A 20,929-nucleotide genomic window follows, 5' to 3' on the forward strand; every position below is an offset into this window, starting at 1 on the left:
AGTCTGTCGTATATCCAATTTTAAATTATAATTGTCTCTTTTAAATATTTTCATAATTATGAATATTTTTTTTATTATTTGAAAGGTTACAAGTATATTCATCAAATTAAATACTCTTCTATAAAGGACTGTTATGAGGTTATTTGTAAGATGATCATTAACTTTAAGAGGTATTTGTAACCAGTAAGCTTGTTGAGTCAAGTTGATTTTATTCAAAAAAATGAAGACGACTGTTATTTTTCAACATTTTATAAGCTCGTTAACGAAGCACCCTTTAGACGGAGGTTGTAAATGATATGAGTCAGGTTGAATATATCATTGTTCAAACTTGTTTGATTATCGATATTCAAAAATTAATTTGAATTTAGACTGATTATTAATCTAATCGAGTTCAAACGAGTTTTCAGATCAAACATGAATCGAGTACTTAATATTTTTAATTATATTTTATTATTTCTACATTAATCAAATTGAGTTTAAGTCAAATTGGAAAGCTTATCCGACAAAATATTTTGTTCAAATTTGAATTGTTAAGTTTAACACATCAAATTCAAGAAGCTTTTGATTTGTTTCCCAGCCCTACTCTGAATCAATGGCTATTTCCTACCAAAATACTTAAAATTGCAGCAGCCCAAAGGATCTTGGGCCAGAAAGAGTAGAAGAGCCCATGAAAACCTAGCTTAATCTCTTCTTCCCGTTGTTTTTGCTATTTGCTAGTGTTAAGCATTGCATTAATCTTCCGTTTCACCAGCGAGAATCTGAACACCAACTGCGAAACTGCAGCGGTTTTCAGAAGAAATCCTGCATTTTGGTGAGCTCATTTTTGTCTTCTCGTCTTCTATCGCTCTGCTTTGGTTGTAATAATCTAGTTGATTATTTTAGCTTCATGATTCCCTATTCTGCTATTGAGAGGAAACTTAAATGACCCATCAGACAGAATACTGGGTTTTGGTGTAAGCAACCAAGTTTTGTGACTTCTTTTCGGCTTTTGAATGATTCTTCGAGTTTTTGGGTGAGTGTTGATGTTTTAGAAGCAGAAAAAGCTGGTGAAAAAGCAGAAAAAACTTAAATTTTTCGTTGGCAAGATTGTTTCTTGACTGAATTTCTGCTCTGTTTGTGTTAAAAAACCGTGGTTTTAGGCGGTATCTTGGTTGGTGTTGTGTGTCTGGTTGTTCCTTGGTTGGAGGGAAAGAAAGAACAGAAGGAACTATGAAACTGTTGTCATTTGCCATAGCTGCAGGTCGCCAATTTAGTTCTCAAGCTGCTTTCGAGAAAAAGAACTGGGGTAAGAACTATTTTTTCAAGAACAAGAAGAAGTATGATGGAAGTGGCACCAAAACCCCGAAAATGCCTAAAATCAAGTGGACGGATGAGCAAAAACAAGCATTGGATGCTGTTTGCAGTGGGAAGTCTGTTTTTATTACGGGTTCTGCTGGGACGGGAAAAACATTTTTGCTTGAGCATGTTATCAAGAAATTGAAGAGAATCCATGGGAAGTCGAAGGTGTTTGTGACTGCGCCAACTGGGGTTGCTGCCTGTGCGCTTAATGGACAAACTCTTCATTCTTTTGCTGGCATTGGTATTGCTGATGGGGACTGTGGAAGTTTGGTAGACATGGTTCTTGAGGATAGGCACGCGAAATATAGGTGGAGGAAGGTTAAGGCATTGGTTATTGATGAAATAAGCATGGTTGACACCAATCTTTTTGAGGGTCTTGCGCATGTTGCTCGAACGTTAAGGGATGAAGAAGCAAGTGGACATGAAAACAAGACTTGGGGTGGAATACAGATGATTGTTAGTGGAGACTTCTTTCAGTTACCACCGGTTTTGAAGAAAAGGAAGAAGAAAGGCGCAAAGATATATGCTTTTGAAGCTGAATGTTGGAGTGCAACTTTTGATCTACAAATTGAGCTTACCACGGTTTTCAGGCAATCTGATTCTCTTCTTGTCCAATTGCTTCAGGGAATACGAAAAGGGAAGAATGATCCAGATGACTTGAAGCTTTTGGAAGGCTGTTGCTCAGGGTATGAGCCCGATCCTTCTGCTGTACGGCTCTTCCCAATGCTTACAGATGTGAACATGGTGAATAAGGAAAAATTGGAGAGCTTAAATGAAGAAATTTATGTTTATAAGGCTCAAGATTTGGGCGAAGACAAATGGATGAAGCAGCTAAAGAAAGGGATTGCACCCGATGAGCTTGAACTCTGCATAGGTGCCAGGGTGATGCTAATAAAAAATATAAACCCTTGGCGTAAACTTGTAAATGGTGCGACTGGTACAGTTGTGGAATTGTGCAAAGTTTCCAAGGAGCAATACGGAATGGATGATATGTGCAATCATGGCGGTGTGCTGCCGTTGGTGAAGTTTGATTCTGGCCTTGAATTAGTTGTCGAGCCAGAAATATGGGTCGTCATGGAGGGAGACAAAGTTGTTGCCAGGCGAAAGCAGATTCCGCTCATGCTGGCATGGGCCTTAAGCATTCACAAGTGTCAGGGAATGACTCTTGACAAGCTTCATACAGATCTCTCGCGAGTTTTTGACTTTGGAATGGTCTATGTTGCGCTTTCACGTGTGAGAAGCTTGGGTGGACTTTATTTATCTGGACTAGATCCTTCAAAAATCAAGGCACACCCAAAGGTTTTGGAATTCTACCATAGTTTTAATGGTGATCAACATGACGACGAATTTTCTATCTCTAGTGGGAGTGATACTGATGATGGTAATTCACAGAATGATTCTAACAAGAAGATTGCTCATAGAACAAAATAAGATTTGTGTTCCTTACAAGTGAAGTTGTCAACAACAAAAGGAAGCACAGAATCTCACAGTGGTCTGAGTTGCTTCATATGTTGGACCATTTTAGGGGAACAACACCCTCCATGTGTAGATTTGTTAGACATTGGGGCAATTGCGGAGTTAGTGGAATCTCGTCTCATTGTCCATGGTTCTATGCTTGAAATGCATTGAGAAGTACGTCCGAAAGACATGCCAAATTCATCCAGTGAGTTAACCTTGGAGAAAGTACAAGGTATGAGAAGAGAGCTGCTCAAGGCAATATTGCCTGTTTCATATTATTTTTTGATTACATGTCTTTTCTGAAACTTTTTCTGGCTGTAGAGCAACAACGAGCAATATGTTAGCACATTTGATTCGCTATTCTGAAGCGAACACTCTGGATTTTATGCTGTCTAAACGGGTGCAACATTATTTTTCCTTGGTATCTTTCCTCCCATGATAAGTGAAATGTTGATTTAGTGTTGAAACTCATGTAAACTTTCATAGATGTCGTGGGAGGAAATTGAAGTTCTGATTCCATGGGAAGGCAAAGAAAAGCACCCAGGTGAACCTGAACTGCCATCTTTTGCTCTGAAAAATCTTAGGCATTGATCTCATTTTAGCCACTGTTTCACACACCATCATACATATGTGAGTGGTCCTCTTCTGGCATTTTGTCTGTAGAGATGTTCGTACACCCATTGTATTGTTGAACAATTATCATATTTTAGTGTTGTATCATGAAATAGTCGTATTTCTCACTAGACATTTGCGTGCCACTCGTCTCAAGAATTTATACATTTCTCAAAGGTATTTATATTCAGTTGAATTTTATTTTCTCTAAATCTTTTCCTCAAACACAAATCATTCCAGCCAAACATAGCATAAATAAAGGATTTGGATAGGGTAGAATATAAGGCCGAAATGCGTCTAATGAAGTTCTTTATGGCGTCCGACTCTAATCAGAATGTGTGTGTTTTCACTGGTTGGGAGATGGCGGTACCATTGGCAGCAGTTGTAGGCTCTTGTGACTCTGTCACTTGTTTCTCATGGGAGCTCAAGTTGCAAGGTTAGATGTGGTAAAACATAAATAGAAAATACGAGGATAATGACCGAGACGTTAAGGACTTTTGTCTATTAATTTGAAAAAAAATAATAATTAAGAAGTTTATATATGGTTTGCATTAATCTCCTAGCAAGTTAAAAATAATCAATTAGTATAAATGAATATGAGAAAGAACATGGTGCTTTAGAATTATTACTGGATCATCAATGGCTGAGTTTTACAATTAAAGCTGAACAACGTATTCACAGAAGGCAAAGGTGAACCAACGTTCAAATGACACAAAAAATCACTTAATTACTTGTCACAACAGAGCAAAACCTTGAGAGATTTTGCAGACCTCTGGACAAGAAGAAAGTGATCGCACGAAAATTTCTTTTGTTTTATCACATACAATGGTCTATCAACACAGCATCTTCACTCATCGTCAACTACTTTTGGAAAGAAATATTATGCTCGAATCACCTGCTGGAGAGTACTCTGGGCTCCTTTTTAGGGAAACAATCAACTTATCTAATAGTTGAGCGAGACGAACCACTCCTTGAAATAGAATGATCTAACTTCAAGATTGACTCAAATCTGTGCAGATATTTAAGTGCTTTCGTCTGCAGAAGATGCAGCAAACAAAGTTAGAAATGCCCATAAAAACTGACACAATTGGAGATAAGCAGGAAAATCAATACTAAGCATGAATTTATAGGAAAAAAGTCTCAACATCAGATGCATTGTCCGACAACACAGAACTTACTCAGTAACACCATAAGTTTGTGAAAGTTATGTATGAGCTTCTTTCTAAAACACAGCCTATTTTTCCCTCCATGATGCATGCAGGTCAAGAACTAGAAATTGTCAGCTTTTCTATCCATTCAGAAATTTTCTTAAGCAAAAGGAGAATAATTGTGTTACGCCCATCTTCTTGTGAGTGACTTCTAATGCATAGAAGCAAAGAAAATGCCCGTATCTTAATGTCCAATTTCAAATGGTCATATTCTTGGGAACAATAGCCCAATTTATCCGTTTTCGAGTAAAAAACTAAGCCCGATTAACTAATTTGTATCATTCTTGAGTTACTCCTGCTGATCTTTCATCATGTACTCCATGGAGCTTAACCAATATTTTGTGGTGCTGATCAGTTTCGATACCTCACAGTACAATCACAAGTCATTCTTTTGGAATCTTTATCTGATATGACCTCAGATGTAGATGGCATTACCTAATACATAATCTCTCATATAGATGGTATAAATGCAAAAAGTAGTTTCACACTCTCTTCATCATTTTTCTTTGAGTTTCCAAGTCATGTCCAATCTGAGAGAGACAGAGAATTTTGTACCTTCCACTGTCTTTTGTGACAATAATGTTTGTTTATTGCATCCAACTTCAGAATTATTTCCCGAAACGTAGGTCTCTTTGAGGGCTTCTCATCCCAGCAATCCTCTATTAACCTGTAGAAGCCATTGGACCTTGGTTAAGATCCTAGTGCATAAAGAAAAGAAAGGGCAATAAGGTTGTTCCGCGACAATGCTTACAACAGATCATGAGAAGAAAACCCGAGTTTTCTATTGACGGAAGTTCAAAGAGGTGTAGGCACAACACATCACAGGATGGGAATGTAGAAATAAGACAGCAGCATGGAACTCTCAGGATACAATACAGAAGGAGAGAAACAACATATACATAACAGTATGGATGTTCTGAAGCCTTGGCTAATCTAAATCTACTCAGTCTGAAGGTACAGATTACTAATTGTCCAGCATGGGTCAGCAGCAAATCTGAAATAGGTATTCAAATGTTACATTTGAAAGAAAATCTCAGGTCCCTCTTTTATAATCCAAAGAACACCTTCCCTAAATCTGCTCCAATAAGAAACCCAAATGAAAGCCCAAATTGGCCATTTTACCCTAGATCCTAAAGTGTGTCAAATTATCAATTTATTAAATGACAATTATGCATCCAAGTGTCTCGGTAATGTTTACATATTTGTTCTAGTTATAATGTTGCTATGGTTGAAGAGATACCATTTCAATATATCCGCAATTGAATATTATTGCCCTAAAATTTCAAAATATCTTAAAGATGACAATTTTGGCCCCAATTATGCAAGAAAATAAACTTCGCAACTATGGAGCAAAAACAAGTCACACTTCAAACAGCAACATAAAAGCTTAGGGATAATGTGAGGCTTACTGTCGCAGTCCATGGGCATAACGCTTCAGTGGAGCTTCAAATGGAGGGCGCTCGTTGGCCACATACGCTTTAGCAACTTCAATTTCTTTCCTTTTAGGAAATGGTGGACAACCTTCGATCATCTGTGAACAAAAGAGAAATCAAGCCAAAACGCCTGACAAGAGACAATGCCGTGCATGGAAAGTAACTGCGATCTGAAGATCCTCCATAATGTGGTTACAGACAAGGAAGAGAAGGAGCTCAATCATATCAGATTTACATGGAGAAACGTCTGAGAGAATTGCATAATCTGTTTCTGCCATCCACATTAGACAAACTTATTTTATTTTAGCAACAAATTAACTTATACAGTTGAAAAATCTTCTAAGATACATATCATTGACCATCAAAAGGTGTTCCCGAAAGGTAGCGACAAAATTTTGTCAGTAATAACAAGAAAATGTTTATTCTTTAGTACATGACATCATCAAGATTCTTAAGTAGTTGTTCGAGCATATTTTTAAACTCTTGGAGGGATAACATGGGACCCCATTCCTTCGAGGGGAAGTGTAGCAAAATAGAGAGGATTTTTCTTCTTTTCATTTCCTTTTCAGGCAGTTAAATGTTTTTCCTAAGAATCAAATTGAGAAATAGTTATTTTCATAACCAACAAAAGAATATTATACTTTTTTTTTTTTTTCAAACACAGACACACCAAAACAGAAACACCTTTTCTTATCTTAACAAAGAATTCCTTTAATGATAAATTGTTAGGTTAAATGTTGAATAATAAATGAAAAGTTCACCTCTGTGTTACTGACAAAATTTTAACGTGTTGTCTATTAACTAAACTTTCGCCAATTTTCTATAACTTCTCTTACAAACCGAAGATGAAAAAATTGACTTTCTCGACTACCAACCATAAATGGGAAATTCACTTTCCTAACCTTTATTTCAATTTACCCTTTATTTTGACAAATACTTTCCATACGATTTTCTTACAATCATACCAAGCACATATGTGGAAGTTGCATAATATTAAAATCAGAATGCCTGAGTTTCCACTGTTCACTTCACTCAAGTATCAAATTGTCCTTTTCAAAAATAAATAATTTCATATCCTCGTAAAGAAATTCACACGGAGGTTTTCCTAATGAAAACCAATACTAATTCAAAGAAGCTGATAATCTTTAACATACTTGCGCCATAAGTTTGCTTGCATTAATCACTAATGTGTATAACAGTTACTGAAAGCCGATAGCATGCGAATGTACAGCAGTTCAATATAATGGAGTGCTTCACCAAGGAATAAGAAACCAAATCAGGTATAACTGTATATCTGAATATGAATGTCACTATGAGTAAAATCAATATGGTTGCACACATTGATATCCAAACTGTGTCTGCACACCAGCAACTATGTATCAGCCATCTGATGTATATATATAAGAGATAAGGAAGAAAGATTATTCAGAAGCACTTACCTCCTGTAATATCAATGCAAATGAAAACACATCCACCTTAGTATCATATTCCTCATTTCTAAAAACTTCTGGAGCTGCGTACCGCCCTGGGTTGATCAGGATCATGTCAGATTTTCCAATAAACTGTAGACTTAATTACTTTTAAGAAAAGTCATTCACATACATCTTGGATATCAGAAGCATTCAAGAAGTCTTAAGAATTAGGGAGTGGTTGCAAGAGTTTCAAAAAAACATTGTCAGCTTCGGGTTATAGAAAAACACTTTTAGTTTGAAAGCCAACTTCTGAAGCTTTTGGAAGTGCTACAAAAAGCACTTTCAAGCTAAAAGTTAGAAGCACCTTGGAGGATACTTCTAGCTGCTTTAGCTTTTTCTAAAATAACTTCAACTTCTTTTTGGACTATTATACACTCATTATAATAATATTAATTTGATTTTACCTTTTAAATTTATTAGTTGATGTTAGAATTTTCATATAATTTTAATAATTTATCACTAACAAATTTATAATTTCACATATTTAATATTTTAATATTTTATTTTCTATATTATCTTATATTATTCCTATATCATAGAAAAATATAAATTAAATTGCTATGATTAATTGAAATATATATACATATATATTTTTGGCAATCATGCAAGTTATTGTGCATGGAGAATAATTATGTTATATGGTGGAAACATTATTGAATTAAACATTAACACTATGTTTGCTTTCATTTTTGGACAATCTCCGAGACAAGATAAAACACACCTACACTATGTTTGGTTTTATATTTGGGCAATTACCAAAACAAGATAAAACACACTCGAAGTTTGTTTTTGTATTTTTTACACCTTATCTATATGTTTTTTTGTTTTTCAACTTTTTATATATAATATATATATATACACACTTATACATATAATATAAAACATATATTGATTTGACAATAAACAGTGTTTTTTGTCTCCAAGAAATGCAACATTAAACATACAATATTTATATATAAAAATATATATAAAAGAGATATGATTTGACAAATGAACAGTGATTTTCGTCTCCAAAATCCCGACATCAAACCTACATCATTTATTTTAAAATATTTTAAATTACCTCAAAACACAAATCCGAACATACCATCTATCTCCAACACAATTATTTATCTCTATTTTTCTCTCTCTATCTCTAAAGCACCAAAATAAGACACTCAAAACACATATCCAAACACTATGATGTTTGCCTCTTTGTTTTCACACCTTGTTTGTGTGTGTTTTTATTCTTCAATTTTCTATACATAATAGATATATATACACTTATATATATAAATATAATATAAAAAAAAATAATTCGACAATGAACAGTAATTTTTGTCTCTAAAAAATACAACATTAAACATACAATCTTTATATATAATTATATATAAAAAATATATAAAAGAGACATGATTTGACAATGAACAATGACTTTTGTCTCCCAAATTCCAACAACAAACATACACCACTTATTTAAAAATATTTTGAATTACCTTTAAAAACAAAATCCAAACATACACTCTATATCCAACATACACTTATTTATCTCTATTTTTCTCTCTATCTCCAAAACACAAAACAAAACACTCTAAAAACAAAACCAAACATAATTTAAGTTTTTTATTAGTATTCAATATTTTAATAATATAAATGACAAATATTTGTAAAAGAAATAAACATGACATGTACTAATTGAAATAAAATTTATTATGTTTTGAGAAAAAATTATATTATTATCAAAGGCAAGTGCAAATATTAAGCAAAAATAGAACCTTTGTAACACATGGGAACAAAATGGTCTTCAATTATTTAACCTTGTTTCAAAAGTGTCTTTTCCCAAAACATTGCCCGATTCTACTTTTCAATTTTTTTGCAATCATTACCCATTTTTTATTCTACTGCAACTTCCAACTTTTTCTATGAAAATCACTTTTCTAAAAAGTAGAAATTTTGGAAACAACGGATCAACAATATCCCAGGAAGCAATAGCAAGTACACGCCTTAGCAATATTATCTTAAATGTGTATGGATAAGATAGAATCTTTTCTACACTGGAAAACTTGTAAAACCAAATATTGCATATAGAAGCAAAGATAGCATATGTGTTGCTCTTCAATATACAGATCCTAACCAAATGGCTACTTACAAGAAGTCTGTTGGCAAGACGAAGGCTTGTCTTCTCTAATTGTTTTGGCAACTTTCATGAGCTTGCTTAGCCCAAAGTCTGCAACTTTAAGATGACCAGAATCATCACGCAATATGTTTCTGTCATCATGCCCATTGTATTACAACAATTCCCAGATATATGCAGACTATCTTAGTGAAATTAGCCAAAATAGAGTTCTTGACCATGGTCTATGGACCAACTAAATCTATGTGGAGAAATAAGTACTAAATAAAGGAGTACATACGAAGGTTCAAGATCTCGATGAATTATTGCTTCAGGCTTATGCTCATGCAAGTAGTTCATTCCTCTGCAGTCAAAAAGATATGAAAGATGAAGCTACATAAGGCAGTAAAAGACATTTCCATCATTGGTCTTAAACTTTCCTGGAAGCTAAAAAATATGGAAACCTGTCACTGATATTATTTTATCCCCTTTCCTTTTCTGAAATATTTTATCTGGTTCTGAAGTTGGTGGTAATAAACCAGGTCTAATGTAAAAACTCCAAATTTCAACCACAGAGACAAAGCACGAAATATTTATATATAAACAAAGATGAACTTTTCTTACAAGCAGAAAGAACTTAGAACCCATATTATGCCATATAACATAAGATTTTGACTGCTGTCAACGGTTTGGTGATCCAGCACCTGCTAATCAAAGCACATTATGTAAAACTTCGCAGGCAAGTTTAGCATAATAGTCAAAGATCTAACCTCGCAATATCCAGGGCAAACTTGATAGCCGTTGTTAGCTTTAAAGCACCTCTTCTTTTCAAGTATGCACCAAAGTCTCCCTGCATAGAGAAATAAATCCATTTTGATATGTAATAAGAATGGGCTACCCCAAGGGAATTAGTGATATGCTAAAGCTTAATGCTTAAAAAGATTTCCCCATGTATAGCGGGTCCCAAACTAAAATTTTACTTGGATGAGACAAGACCAAGATGCTTTACAACTTTTCTAAATTCACGCAGGCCAAACCAAGAAAAGAAGGATAAAAATCTAAAAAACATAAGTAGAAGATTACAAGATTAACATTAAGCAAAACTTGAGATACCTTAGGTAGATATTCAGTAACAATCATCATTGGAGTACTTTGTGTCACAGCACCAAGAAATTGGACAACATTTGGGTGGCGTATCTTCTGAAGTAGAGCAAGCTCGTCCCTGAATGCTTTTCTGAATAACAACAAGCCACCCAGTAAAATAAACAGAAGCGGCGATCACAAGGACAAAGAAAGGAGATATAGAATCAGTAGAATAAAAATGTATTTGCCACATATAAACAACCCACACTTTCTCTTCGTCGATGAAAAATTCCTCACCAAGTTTCTTAACAGCAACCTGGATCCCACGCCATGAGGCAATGCAAAATGTTCCCTGTAGCAAGTTGTGTAAAAAAAAACATTAAGTAAATAAATTATAAGAAGCACCATGTTTCATCTTTGATCCTACGCTCACAGTGGCTTAGAAACATAAACCTCCAGGAAGTATTTCTACTGCATAATTATATCATTTTATAATTCTGAGAACAAGAGTTCATTTGCAGGCAGTAGCTAGGACTTCTCAGCAAAGATTTAGAGAAGGGCTGGAATTGTGTACGTGCCTTTGGTAAAATGAAAGTTGAAGATGATACAGAAGTATTTAACAAGGGAAGATGTTACCTTTGTTATTTCGACACTGTTAGTAAAATCTAGCTCTCTTGGGTCAATTTCATACTCTGGAACTTCACGGGCATTCTGCACATGCATGGGAGCCATCTGACACAAAGCATACAAAAATATATGATGTCACAGTATACAAAGAAACAAATATGAGTACAAATTTCTGAAAATAATATATATATAAACTAGGAGAAGAAGAGGGAGAAGCATCAGGCATAAATTCATGCATGACACTTACCGGAGGTTTCGCACCATGTGCCTCCAAAAGCTTAATCACGTCATTATTTTTATAGTATATTGCATCTGCAAGAGGCTATTCAATTAAAACTTCTGTCATTAGCATACCTATTAATAGCCCAATTAGAATATCAACTATTTAAAACAACAGTATACATTGACACATGATACATAATAACATGAACACATCTAGCATTCTGAGATACTAGTGATATTTCTGTCTTCACTTTCCCCCACTTGCTTTCATATATCTCTCCAACAAAGGAAATTCTTTATAATTGATTTGATGTGCTGTGTAGTCCAATTAATATTGATTCCCACTACAAAAGAAAAATGAAAAGGAAAGAAAATGGTAATCCAATTACTGGAAGGCAATTTTTGTCGACGGAGTATCGGGAAATAAATAAAGCAAAGGCGGTGAAAATCATTTTAAACTCGATTTATGGCAGCAAATATTGCCCAATATCTACACATGGATGCTAAAATTTTCCAGTCCTGTTTTAGCAAACAGGAATGGACTACACTGCAGCCATATTTCAAAATTCTCAAAATTTGATGCCAGCAAATGACATCCCACACCCTCCAAACTAAGGTCACTTCCTTTCCAATATTAACTATTAAGCCAATCAGACAGGGACCGATATAGTTAACTCAAACTGCTACAAATCATAATTGAAACTCAATACTCTTCACATTTCCCACTCCGCAAAGAACCAGCAATTAAAGAGCAAGTAAAAAATTACAAACACATATCCCACATTGGCATTGACCAAGCACAAATCAAAAACAATTATCTCCAATCACTACACCATCTCCAACTACAGAAAAGCGTACACATACCGTACTCCCCCATCGGTCCTTCACATCAACTTCAGCGCCGCGACGGAGAAGCAAGTCAACAACGTCCGTCCGTCCCTGGCACGCGGCAACGTGTAAGGCGGTGCGGCCATCAATATCCCTGAAATTGACAGTGGTCCCAGAATCCAAAAGCTCCTCAATCCCCTCCAAATCGCCCTCGTTCGCCGAGTACATCAACCGAACGCCAGAATCCAATTCTTCCTCCACACTCACCGAGACGTCGGAGGCAAGAGCGGCGTCATTCCCAGGCGCTCCCGAGGACTGCCTGCCCAGTGTGAAACGGCGCTGCAGCTTTGACTCCATAGAAACACAGAATTCGGAGAATCTAGAGAGAGAAAAGGAAGCGTATAGAGGGTTTTCGTTGGGGGACAGAGGAGAATAAAGGATCGGAGGGGGATGTATGAGCTAAGTGCTTGTAACAGAAGGCATTCGAGAGCTTGAGAAAGAAGTGAGACAAACAAATGTTTAAACATTTGAAAAAGGTTAAAATTGCAACAGAGCCCCTGTATTTTTCAAGTGTATAATGATTAATACCACTTTGTCCTTTTTTCTTTAAAAATAAAGCAAGTTGGTGGTCTATCTATAATATATACTAATATATATATATATGTATATATACAATATCCACTCATATACGTCATTTTATGATAATAGTACGTCAATTTTTTTATTGTGTCGATAATATCTCTTGTTCTCTTTCTTTCTTTCTTTCTTTCCTTCTTTTATTTTGAGAAATATTATGTGTTGATTTTAGATATATATTATTTTTAGTAATAATATATTTTAAAAATATGAAATATTATTTGCTATATGCATGCAAAAATAAAATATCACAACTGGTATTTATAAATAGGGATAATTGCACTCTCATTTTCTAAAGTTTGGTATAATTACACATAGACTCTATGTAGTTTGGAAAATTACATCTAGCACCCCTGAAGTTTGCGTTCGTCTAACCAATAAGTCCCCTCATTAGTCAAAATTCACCAAATTTACTGATGTTAACCAAAAAATTGAATAAAAATTGATATTTATCATCTATTGACTATTATTGACTTATTGCAGCAGCCAGACATATCTGCTGCTTTGTCATCTCCACTGAAGCCTCCGATTCAACGAGGGCATCGTGGTCCTTGGCCGTGGGTTGAAGCTGACAATCCTCCATCAACTTCTGGAACGTCTCCTACAAACCAAACAAAATTGTTAGTACTTTTAATGAAGAATTAATTTTTTTAAAACATAGTATTAATAATTTAGCTACTTACCGCCACATCAGCTGCCCTCGGCCCGCTCTAGCCGCTGTTCTCTTTTTTCTTGTAGCACCCCTCAAATAATTCCATCTGCTTGGGCAGCCGACTGAGCTCTGTCTCATGTATATATATTATATATAAAAAGTTAAAAAATAAAAAAAAATACACAGACAAAGTATAAGAACACAAAAACAAATATTGAGTGTGCTTTATCTTGTCTTAAAAAATACGAAAATATGAATCCAAACAGAGCCAATACGGTTTGCAATATTAATTTCATACTTCTTGAAATATTTAATATTAGTCCAATGGGGAAAAAAATTGCAATATTTTGGACTAACTTTGCAATATTTTTCTAAAGTGTAGGATTAACTTTGCCATATTTTCTTAAAGCGTGAGACTAATATTACAATGGTGGGACTAATTTTGCAACGTTTACCTATATTGGCTATTTAATTCAATATAAAACTAATATTTTTAACCACCCTACATTTTAGAATCAAAATTGCAATTTTCTAGTCCCTTTGGCTATCAAAATTCTTTTCATAGCTAAACACAGAATTTCTAAATTATTCTGGTACAAGTATTAGTTGATACAGAGCAAATAAACTAACGTAAATGTCCAAAGTCATGAAGCAAATGTTAAAAAAGGGGGTGAATAGCAATTTAACTTCAGGTGATATTAAAAATAAGTAATTTATCCTCAATATTTTTTAAAATGAAGCAGTTTATCTCTTTATTTAAAGAGGTAAATTGCTTCATTTTAAAAAAATAAGAAGGTGAATTGTTATATTTTAAAAAACACATGAAGACAAATTACTATTTATTTTTTCATAGAGGATTGCTCATTTATAATATTATAAGAGGGTTGCTTGCATTTTTGCCGTTAAAAAAGTACCATTCCGAAAAGAAGTTAAAACGAATGATTAAATGTGATGTTTTGAACTTTAGGCAAAGGCAAAACATCATTTCCCCCTTTTTTTAAATATTAAAAGAATTTTATAAATAAATTCGAAATTATGAGTTCAAATTTTACTCTACAGGTATGGCAACGAAAAGGATTTGGGTTGGGTTTGTCAAAAATTTGAGGCCCACCTTGCAGAAAAATTTGGATCCCGAATAGGGGACCCACTGAGTTGGACCCAATGGACCCAGTAGACATAGTGAATTTTTTTAAAATAAATAATATTATCATAATTTTATACATTATATGAAATAATAATATTATTGAAAGGTTGATTGTATATATAAAATATACAAAAAAAATTAAGGTTGGTTCAACACCAGTCAAGCCTAAACTAGATCTTAACCAGACCTATTGCCATTCCTACTATCATATATGTACGTATTAATTTCACTTAATGTAGATATTGTGGTAAGTATATTATCTCAATAAAATATCAATTTGAATTCTGAAACTTCATTTTGAATTGATGGATTTATATCTAAAGAAACGATTTTATATGAAATCAATAATTAATAAAATATATTTTAAATTAATTAAAAAATCAAAATTATTTAAATTTAAAATTATCCAAATGAATTGTTTTAGCTTTGTTTCTAGAAATTTAAAATTCATAATTTAAATATATTAATTCAAATGCAACCATTGCGAGACGAACTCGAGCATATCCATTGTTTTACATATTTTATTAACTTTTTTTGTTAATTTAATTAATCTCAAATCCAAATCTCATTTAACTTGAAAAATATATATATATATAATTATAAAAAACTGACCCAATTACGAGGACGCATACTTTGGTGTGAAACTAGCGATTGCTGGCGCGTTGTGGACCAAGTAATATTAGTAAATCACGGCCAGTGATATTTTTCTAATAATTTTTTTATTGTGTGGATAATATTTTTATTATAAAAATATAGTAATTTATATATATTATTTTATTGATAATATATTTTAAATTTTTAAAAAGTTATTTTCGACAATAACGTGCTGCGACGACAAATTTAATTCGGATAAAAACAAATTATGCCAAACTATGAAATCATTTTCAACTGAGAAACCGGTGGGTCTGAAGTCTGAGTTGTGGTCGCCGCCTCGAATTAGAGGTGGCGGGCGGAGAAGGAGAGCTTGCCACGTTTCTTGCACTAGCCCTTGCCAACTCATCAAACAAATGGTGTAGCTTGTCTGGGTTTTACTTTTTAATACTGCCAAGAAGTGTTTGTTGTATAAGCGCAGTAAAGGAAAATATGTTTGAATTAATACGTAGAATGACCCTTTTTTATGTTTCGTATAATTACGTATACTTCTCATTATTTAAAAAATTATTAATATCTTTTGACTTGACTATCATCTAACAATTAGTTCAATCCGTTAGGTTTTCGTCATTTTGTTATCGTGAGTTGACCAAATGCCCATGAAGATTAGAAATTATAATTTTATCTAATTTTTTTGGATTAAGTGGATAATTTTTTATAATTTTTGAAATTTTTTCGTCCATCTTGTTTGATTTTTTTTTGTAAGTTTTTATTTTTTATTAAAAATAAAAAATATAGTAAAGACAAATTTGACAATTTTATACTTCTATCCAAGGATTACATAATTTCTTCAAATATCATGGGATATTTATAATTTTTTAAATAATAAGAGGGTATTCGTAATTATGACAAATTTCAGAGGAGATTGTTGTAATTTACCCTAATATATTTTGTGTAGATTTTCTTACAAAAAGACATGATGGGACGAAAATTGTTTGAGATTAGAATGTTTTGCAATAATTTGTGGAAGTGTTTGTGATAGTTCTGAAAAAATAATTTTTATTTTTGAGTTTAAACAAATACTTTTGAGGCTTTTGAAATATCAATTTTTATTTTTAAAATTGCTACAAGAAGTACTTTAATCTAAAAGCCAGTGAGTGCTTTAAATTCACCTCTATGATGGTTTTTTCATAAATTAATTCAATTTCATTTTAGATTATTTTAACTTAAACTAATAATTTTAGTTCAAATTTATCGTTTTCAATTTATTTCAAAAGTTTTTATATAATGTTAGAGTATTTAATAATTTGAATAATTTAATATTTTATTTTTCTGTATTATTTGATATTATTATAATATTATAGGAAAACTAAAAATTAAATTGAGATAACGAATTAATAAAATATATATATATATATATTTTTGTCAATCGTGCAAATAACTACAGTATATATATATATATGATGTATATAAACGTCGCATATTGAGTGTAGACTACAGGTTTTTGATTGGTATATTATAAATTTCAAGACCCTTTCTTCTTAGCGAAGCATATTTTTAGAAATAAAATTATAAGAGTCATATAAATCAAAATAAATAATATCCGATGGGATATCGAATAAATCAACAAATCGTAAACCATATCAATATACTTTAATTATAGATAATATATACATCGCATATGTAATTCCTTTTTTTTTTTTTTCAATAAAAGTAGATGACGTAGGTGATCGCCGACTACACAAGAAGTTGGGGCATTAAAACCCGGTTCACCTTACAATTGGTTAATTTAAACCACCCATAAACCTCCACTTTGAAACTCATCAGACGCAAAGCCAAACAGAGCTTTAAGAAGGATGAAGATACAGTGCGACGTGTGTGAAGCGGCGGAAGCAGAGGTGGTTTGCTGCGCCGACGAGGCGGCGCTGTGCGGCGGCTGCGACCTCAAAGTGCATGCCGGGAACAAGCTGGCCACCAAGCATCAACGTCTTCCGCTCTATCCCTCCGCTATGCCCAAGTGTGATGTTTGCCAGGTATCTATATATGTACATATATATATATATATATATTTTATACTGAATATTCTATTACACGTTCGTATAATCGCTCGAATTGCACTTATATATATAATATAATATAAAATATTTTCTATTATATAACGCTCACAAATGTTGATTAATGATATCGCAATATTAATTTTTAAATATAAGAATTATATCTCTAAGATAAATATGACACGTCTGTTATTTTTTTTTTCTTTCTTGTTCTATCATTTTATATTTATACTAATATAGAAAAAAAGACTTTCGGTCCACCAATGACGATTAATAATATTATTTTGCTAATTTTTAAATATAATAATTATATCCCTACAATATGGAACATCAGTTATTTTTTTCATTTTATTTCCTTTTTTCTTATTTATTTCTTGAAATGTGTTTGTTAGGGTATATATTTTACTATTATCTATAGTATATCTTAATGAGTTAAAAAGCAATGAGACACGCTTATATATATCAAGTTATTTACATTAAACTCAATTTGAAATAAAAATAAAAACAAAATCAAACGACCCAATTTTTTTTTCAATTTTCAACATTTTTAATGAAGTCAGAATGCTTTTTTGGTTTTTGTGCAAAAAATAAAAAAATATCTTGATCGTACGTTTCCAAATTTATATTATAGATGTGAGAAATGCTAATTTATTTGGATTTGGTTATTGAAATCATAAATATATACCTATTGTATAGGTATGGGATTTGAATTCTATAGTGCAAAATCATAAAAATTACGAAAAAATCAATATGACAGGAGAACATGTTTTGGTACTTCTGTTCTTCATCTTCTAAATTACAAACTATAAATGAGGATGTAGGTTGTTGTAATGATATGATCCAACATTTCCATATTTTAAACTTTTTTTCCAGATGTTTCTATAAGGAACCAAGTCATATTGATGCATATCTGGTTGTTGTGCGATTGTTAATTTTATAATAAATTTATTCTTATGTATCTTTCTTAGAACTTATAATATAATATCGCAGGAGGCTCTCGGGTGGTTCTTTTGCTTGGAGGATCGAGCCGTGCTGTGTAGGAAATGTGACATTGCCACACACAAAGGGAGCTGTAGCCAGTTCAGTCACCAGAGGCTCTTGCTCACTGGGATCAGAGTAGGACTCGGGGCAAAGGTAACGCCTTTGCATATGGTCGACGTTTCAGAGGTTAATTACCGCTTTCAAATTTAGTATATGATCAAAGTCCTCTCGAATCTTCTGCATTGCAAGAATCGTGGCCTTTTCTTGTATGGACTTTATGTCTTGTTCACTTTCTCTGATTAGGCTAGATGCACGATTTAGTTCAAGTTAGTAGTCCGTTTACTTTTTCTGAACCGAGGCCGTTGCTTTTGCATTGGCACGACACATGACTTGAATTTCACTTGCTAAGCAATCAGACCCACGAGGTGGGATTAAATTGGTAAAATTTATTTTAGTACTCAAATTTTATTATTAATATACTTTGATATCTGAATAATTACAAATATCTCAGTCAGACCTCATCAAATAGTTGCAAATGAGTGAATTTGTTACTACTTTGAAATATTCTTTCTGTCTATGGACTGAAATCAAATTACAAAGTGAACAAGATATGTTAAATATATATTTTACCAGTATATATCAATAAACACGTTATAATAATAATTTTAAATAATTGTGTCTCATGCTTATTAATTTCCATTCATCTTATAAAAAAAATTAAGTCCATGGGTCCCCCTAATTAAAAATAAAATAGGTTGTTTTCTCACATGTGTTTTGATAAGTTCCTTTGTCAATTTTATCTGAAATCTATTAGAAAAATTATAATTATAATTCTGTAAGTATGAGGTTATAATTTCAATCCCATATAAATATATGCGACAATGTTGAACTGTAATTTTCAAAATTTCGCACATTGAGAACTAAAAAGATTGAAAAAGTGCACGTAATTAAGCTGATTATAACACATTTCAAAATTTTGTCCTCAATGTGCAAAATTTTTAAAATTTCCTAACAAAATTTCGTAGATCATGAAATCACAAACCAATTCCAACTCTCTCACACACTTTTCTTTTCTAATGAATTCAGGCCAAAGGCAACAAACAACATGTGTCTGAATGGTCAAGAATACTTGAATCAGTGCCATTGCCATCTCAACAGACGAGACAATGATGGACCTCAACCAGGTTCGGCACGAGCAGCAGCACGATCCAATCTGAAGAAAGCGACGATGACGGGACGAATGAAGATGACAAACCTAAAAGAAAACAAGGTCATACGTTGGAGAGTACTTTTGAAAGTTTCTTGATACCAGAGTCAGTGCAATTTTGGACTTGCATTCTTCACTACTTCCTTTTCATGATTAATTAGCTTGAACCTAGATATGATGTCTGAACAAGTTTGTGTGTCGAGTGCGATCTCGGTACTAAAATATCGGATCCTATTTGAAAAATATGTTGCCATTAGAGCTATAGTAGTACAATTATTCATAGATATTGGGTATTGTAGCGATACCTTAAACCACTTCCAACGAGGGTTTGGACAGTTATCGGTAATAGAAGTCAGCTTAGCCAGGAATACTGTAGTCTGTATGCATCTTACAAACGGCATGGGAATGCTTGCTTACGGTATGGCTAGACCTTATGAAGTCATGCTTGACAATGCAATTCCTTTTGTAATGAGAAAGAACACTTAAAAACATAACAACTTGCTCAGCCACAGACACATTTTGTGTGGCCTTTATACTGCCAGATTACTCTAGCATATAACACAAATGGCCTCTTTGCTAAATGAAACTAAAAGATGCAAGTTTTTAACCTGAGCAGGTAGTTTAGAATTAAGATTGTAGCGTCGACGTCGAAACCTAGGTTCAAAACACCTCCTAGGTTTAATATATTGGATAACTTGAACAAAAATGATAAGTGCCACCGCAATCTCAACCACAATCTACTGCACGGCAGTCAAAGCAAATATGCAGCGGGTGTGCCTCATCCTATTTTCGGCACCCACAATTGAAATACATAACATTACTTAAATTCAGCAAGATGAGAGTGAACTAGAAACAAATCAAAGGCTTAAGTAGACAAATAAACAACAAATTTTGGTGAAGGAGCAGAACAAGTTAAACTACTGTAAACATAGTTAACCACGTGCAAATAGATAGAAGACATTAGCACCCAAAATAAGTAAAAAGAACATACGGCAAGAGTAATATCCAACAGATTGGCTCATATTTAAAGTGTCAGTGCATTTAATGTAAGATTGAAAAATTGGATGTAAATATTCTGAAAGAAGGGGGTTAAATGGTAAATGGGGCAAATAAAGAAGGGTCATAGAAGTCATTCATTATTTAGTGGTCATTTCCATGGTTTAGCTTGATAGAAATCCCAGGCGCTCCTGCCTAGATATAAATCAAACGCTTTATGCAGAACAGTGGCGGGCCGATGACCAGTAGACCGGACCGAGCGCAAAGAATGTAAACAAGACACTAAGCAGAAATC

The 20,929-nt window shown here is 33.4% G+C and overlaps 3 protein-coding genes across 5 annotated transcripts; 2 read left to right on the forward strand and 1 right to left on the reverse strand.

Annotated features, from left to right (window-relative positions):
* LOC105165584 (ATP-dependent DNA helicase PIF1-like) lies at positions 1,210-3,387 on the forward strand. The gene is made up of 4 exons (XM_020694242.1): positions 1,210-2,719; positions 2,864-2,915; positions 3,118-3,196; positions 3,283-3,387. Exons 1-4 carry the CDS (start codon positions 1,210-1,212, stop codon positions 3,385-3,387), a joined length of 1,746 nt encoding a protein of 581 aa, XP_020549901.1.
* On the reverse strand, positions 4,000-12,875 carry LOC105165585 (serine/threonine-protein kinase STY8). 2 transcript variants are annotated; one of them, XM_011084647.2, is made up of 12 exons: positions 12,410-12,875; positions 11,571-11,645; positions 11,333-11,428; positions 10,963-11,048; positions 10,727-10,847; positions 10,384-10,463; positions 9,915-9,977; positions 9,650-9,768; positions 7,489-7,574; positions 6,026-6,147; positions 5,172-5,283; positions 4,000-4,443 (listed from the first exon to the last, which is right to left on the reverse strand). In XM_011084647.2, exons 1-12 carry the CDS (start codon positions 12,728-12,730, stop codon positions 4,348-4,350), a joined length of 1,377 nt encoding a protein of 458 aa, XP_011082949.1. In that variant the 5' UTR covers positions 12,731-12,875; the 3' UTR covers positions 4,000-4,347. The 2 variants fall into 2 exon arrangements, with proteins under 2 accessions (XP_011082949.1, XP_020550767.1); XM_020695108.1 differs by having other exon boundaries at positions 11,571-11,635; positions 12,410-12,852.
* LOC105165586 (B-box zinc finger protein 22-like) lies at positions 17,130-19,625 on the forward strand. Of its 2 annotated transcripts, none has more exons than XM_011084648.2 (3): positions 17,130-17,429; positions 18,441-18,617; positions 19,518-19,625. In XM_011084648.2, exons 1-3 carry the CDS (start codon positions 17,253-17,255, stop codon positions 19,599-19,601), a joined length of 438 nt encoding a protein of 145 aa, XP_011082950.1. In that variant the 5' UTR covers positions 17,130-17,252; the 3' UTR covers positions 19,602-19,625. The 2 variants fall into 2 exon arrangements, with proteins under 2 accessions (XP_011082950.1, XP_011082951.1); XM_011084649.2 differs by having other exon boundaries at positions 18,441-18,584.

Source organism: Sesamum indicum, linkage group LG6 (assembly GCF_000512975.1).
Source record: "Sesamum indicum cultivar Zhongzhi No. 13 linkage group LG6, S_indicum_v1.0, whole genome shotgun sequence".
NCBI classification, from domain to species: Eukaryota; Viridiplantae; Streptophyta; class Magnoliopsida; order Lamiales; family Pedaliaceae; genus Sesamum; species Sesamum indicum.